This window comes from Etheostoma spectabile, chromosome 5, assembly GCF_008692095.1.
Source record: "Etheostoma spectabile isolate EspeVRDwgs_2016 chromosome 5, UIUC_Espe_1.0, whole genome shotgun sequence".
Lineage (NCBI taxonomy): Eukaryota > Metazoa > Chordata > Actinopteri > Perciformes > Percidae > Etheostoma > Etheostoma spectabile.
The window spans coordinates 12788269-12793205 of record NC_045737.1 but is presented as its reverse complement, the minus strand read 5'-3'; the positions used below and the strand labels follow the sequence as shown (position 1 = coordinate 12793205).

Below are 4937 nucleotides of genomic sequence, written 5' to 3'. Positions count from 1 at the left end.
GGAGGGGGGGAAGGAGTCAGAGAAATCATGCAAACAAGATCGTGTCAAAATGGATTCATGAGTGTTTCTGTTTGGCATGACCTCTGTCAGTCACATTACAGAAGAACTGCTAATCATCATCAGAAGGTCAGAGCAAGATTCAGTTTGCGTTCAGCTGATCCGAGAGGCTGATTTCATCAATTAATGTTGTTTCACTATTTCAAATTAATACGTGACATTGAAGTTGGGTTTGGGATTTAACTTGTAATTTTGAAAGTATAGATTACAGTTAACAGATTTATTTGGATGGAGGATTGGAGTTAAAATGATACGTTTTAAACCCAAATTCCTACTTTCTACACAGAAAAAAACTAAGGATATGTATTACATTTTTAAACATTTACTCTTAACAAACGCCACTGTAGCTTGTAGGAATATCCAAACATGTCTTCAGGTTTGTTTGGCCAGTTATGTAGGGGTGTGTTTTTCTTTTAAATAAATGGCAGCTGAAGGACTTTTTGTCTTTCTTCAGTTGTTCTTGAAGGCGATCCTCTGGATCCCGGGATCTGGACAGAAAGTGGATCTGCTCAGAGCTCTGGTCCATATTCACATTTGTGTTTTAGTCAAATGTATTTCACCTCAGTCCCATTGATCCATCAGATAAAAATCCCATAGTTTGCATTTTTTCTATATATACAGCATTGGATCAAAAAAAGAGTTGTCATACTCGGACAGAGAACAGTTTTTACTTTTAGTAACACAAACACGTCTGTAGGAGTCGGTTCAGCTTTAACGTGTCAGACCATCAGGATGTGCTACACATTACAGAGTTGATAAGAGGTTTACTTAGATAAATCTGAAACATCTGAAATAAAGGAATACTTTTATTATTTTTTATGCAACACGTGCAGATAGTTCCAACTGTGAAAAATGATTGCCACAGCTAAGAGTGTACTTATATAATATAACCTGTAAAAATAGACAGAATGTATGAAAACTAGCCGAAAAGTCTAGGAAAAAAATTTAATTGATTGATGAAATTGATAATGCAGATGTTCTGTAGGACAAGCAGCAAGACAATGATGCTGATTGGAGCATCAGTGTCTACTAGAAGCTACCACTCAAAAGGCTGAAGGCTTTGCAAATTAATCTACTTTTACAATCATAAAAGTAGATCAACACAGCGAGAGCTGACCAAAGCTGCTTTTCCACTGCATGGTACAGTTTGACTCAAATCCCCTTGTTTTTGATATTCCTTTAGCAACGTTCTTAATATTAACTGGTATTTATTTTGGTTTCACCTTAGTCGAGGTTCCAAGCGAGCTGAGCAGATACTGTAACGTGGAGTTTAAACTCACCAGACCACTGATTGGTCTGTCGAGAGAAAAATCACTGGCGCAACGGGGTAAATCCTGCACAACCATTGCTATATTAATATGGCCACGATGCCGTCAATAGCGACTGCAATTGTTTCATTTATTTGACCCAGATTTTGAAAAATGGCAGCCCACAAAACTATGCTGTGCACTACGCTGTGCACAACGACGTATCAGTGCGTGGCACATTGAAAGATAATCCCATGGCAGGGGGTACTAGCTGCAGTGGAAACAACAAGGGTATCGGTACCAAAAAAGTAAGTTGAGTCAAGCAGTGCTGTACCATAAAGTAGAAACCCTGGTACTGACCGGGCTCACTCTAAAGACCAAAGACTACCCTCCAAATATGGGCTAAAAGTGGCAAACTGCAGCTAAATCTCAGCACCCCTAATACAAATCCAGCAGCCATTTATTAGCCAGCTTTAGGACTTGTTTGACTTAGCTCACATTAAGAACTGGTTTGCCGACATTTAGCTGCAATCGGCCTGAATTGCGATGCTCTTGTTCAGCAGGGCTCTTTAAAGTCTTTAGCGATTTCCCAGGTCTGCAGTTTGCAGTCGCAATAAATACATAAATAAAAGATTGCTCCTGACTCTTTGTCAATGATTAAAGCTGAACTCTTACAGACGTTCCTGTAATTGAAGTAAAAGGTGTTTCCCCTGCAGTGTAACATCTCTTTGAGTTTTTGGTTTGGACTGTAGATTTACATCCACCAGGTTCAACACTTTGTTGGTCTTTGGGAAGAGAAGTTACAGATTATTATCATAATTAAAGCTTTTGTAACTATTAGGCACAAAAAAACAACAATTTGGTGGTCATGTAATAACTGTGCTTTTACCCTCACTTATTTTCATACAAAGTGTATCGTAATGACACAAGGTCTATTTACACGTCTGAGATTGCTTGTGAATGGATTTCAACTTGCATTGTGTAGCAAATACACTCTATGAGACAAACCAATATTAGGAGAGATGACAAAGTATTTTTCAGACCAGAAACATTGTCCCTTTTTGGATTTTATACTTCATCATCTGAAATAAAAAAGAAGAAGAAATGATGACCCTGAAAATGTTTTGAAAGCCAAGATGAGAAAAAACTAACATTAGCCCAAATACATTTTAAAACACATGCTGTGTCAACTTCATATTTAACACATTTCCTCATAAACTGTGGGATTATTTCTATAAGAAATTATGTCCATTGTCTCTTCAGTATTCCCCTCCTTTCTCCGCTATCTTTACATTGCCAACATCAAAAGTTAAATTATCAACATTTTCAAACAAAAGTGCCTGAAGCATGATATGAGCAAGAAGATAAATATAATTTATGTTTGTTTTGTCCTTTGTTTTTCTTTTGGTCTTTTTATTATTATTATTATTACTTTTTTACAATACATACTCCATGTCATTTTATTTGGTTCATTTTGTGATGAAGAACGTCCTTGAACGTTTGTGTTGTTGCTCGTTGTGCATTGTCAGTCTGTTTGCTTTGGTCACGGCCTCCTTTGGCATCGCTGTTGCAATAAAGAAAATAAAAACCGAGAAGTAAAGCTACAGACAATCAGTCTGAATTTTTTGGTATTTCTTGTTTTTGTGCCGGTTTCAAGAAAGAGTTTTCTTTGGAGGGAAACCTGACAGGATTCCCAAAAAGTCTCCAATAAATATCCCCGTCCAAAAAACGTAAAGTTCGTTAGTCCGACTGCTTCGTCTAAAAGTTCTTCTTCTCTGCTGGAAAAAAAGGATCTTTGGTTTGGTTGAATCAGGGTTCTCTCCAACAGGATGTGTTCACAACAAGACGGCTAAATCGGAAAACGCTCTTAATGAACAACGTCCATTTTCGTTTCCCTAAAGGTCTCCGTCCACACGGAAACGCCAGGACAACAGGAAATGTTTCAACAATGTGTTTCAATACAGACCACTTTATAATTTTGTTGTTCTCATTAACACATTTTTTGTTTGTACTGTCAACCAAACAAGTATAAAATAGAGAATACCTCGATGAAAATACTCTACAAGTGAAATTATTGCATTAACCCTTACTGAAGTAAAAGTATATATCAGCCAAACGTAGTTAAAGTACTTTAAGTAAAACTATGTATTGTGCAAAGTGTTCTGCTGTCAGTGTGTTCCTATTAAATCTGATGTTTCTGGATTAATACTCCTGCTGCATTAATGTCTACGTTGCATTTTACTGCTGTAAATGTTTGTTTGTGCTCATTTTAACCCCTTCATGGACAATTGGGTAGTTTAATTTACAGCTATGCATCATATTCTATAAGATTATCTTATGTTTGTAGCGTCCCCGTCCTGTGAGAACCACGTATCTCTAAAAACTTTTCATGGTGACAGAAAATCAGCCGTTTTCAGCTTTGTGACGATCCATTTTCCAGCTGATCTAAGTGACAAATGTAGTAAAGTACAAGTACAATATTTATCTCTGACATGTAGGGAAGTACAAGAATGAAGTAGCAGAAAATGGAAATACTCAAGTAAAATACAAGTACCACGTCAAGTACCTTGAATGTGTTCTTAAGTATAGTACTTGAGAAAATATACTTATGTACATTGTAGCACTGGTTACCGCTCAGTGAAGTTAATCTCCACATACAGCTGTTTAGATCTCACAAACCACCCACTGTCTATATGTTGTGAACTCATTAACTATAGGTATTGATCAAGGCCACAGTTTTACTGTGAGCTTTCTGGTTTCACTATGTTATATTGGGCCGGGAAATAAAATCAATGAATCAATGCATAAAAACAATGCAGTTTTTATTCCTGTATACTTGCCTTGGGCCTACTGTATAACTATTTCTGTTGGTTTAAATTTCTTATGTCAGTCAGCCTGGTGAAGACAGTGTCTTCCTGTTGAAGTCTTTCTGGGACAGTGAGGGCAAAATGGAGGTCTGAGTTGTAATTTTCAGGTGAGAAAAGCCCTGGCTTTGTGTGAACGGAGAGCCAAATCGAAAAGAAAAATAAGCTTTTCCATATTTAGCTGACTTAATGTGGAGTCAGTCGGGACACAGTCGGGGGGGAAGGGGTTAATCCACCTCAATGGACTCGCTGCTCTCATTCACCGGTTTACACTCGTTGGGAAGTCGCTGGTGGCGGCTGAGCTGAGTGGCCTGTGTGAAGCTGCGGTCACAACGCTCACACCTGACACACACACATACAGAAAGAGAAACACAAAAAGATAGATAGATTAGTTTAAGCATGTAAAGAAGGTCTGAAAAATACAACAATTTTGAAGAAAGAGACCTTAAACAGCACAAACACACAAACACAAGCTTCACATCTGTCAACACACAGGTGCACCCATGCACGCACGCACGCACGCACGCACGCAGGCACGCACAAACACACACACACACACACTTCCCTGTTAACTCAAATATCCAGTCACAGTATAAAGTGTGTGTGAGGCCCAGCAGAGCAGCACGCTGTAATTGTTGCCCTGATCTTCACAACCTGACTGACAAATTAAACACGCACACGGTCAACCTGTCGATAATCTATCTAGTGGGCTGGGGAGGGTATTCCCATCTCTCTCTCTCTCTCTCACTCACACACACACACACACACA

General features: G+C 38.5%; 1 protein-coding gene across 1 annotated transcript in view; it reads right to left on the bottom strand.

The window, feature by feature from the left end:
- Positions 1 to 2736: 2736 nt before the first annotated feature.
- The window catches only part of prdm6 (PR domain containing 6), a 114270-nt gene continuing 112069 nt past the window's right edge, over positions 2737 to 4937 (bottom strand). The window contains exon 9 of the mRNA XM_032515953.1: positions 2737 to 4510. Within this exon, the coding sequence (XP_032371844.1) occupies positions 4396 to 4510 (115 nt within the window). The 3' untranslated portion in view covers positions 2737 to 4395. The remainder of the gene's footprint in view (positions 4511 to 4937) is intronic.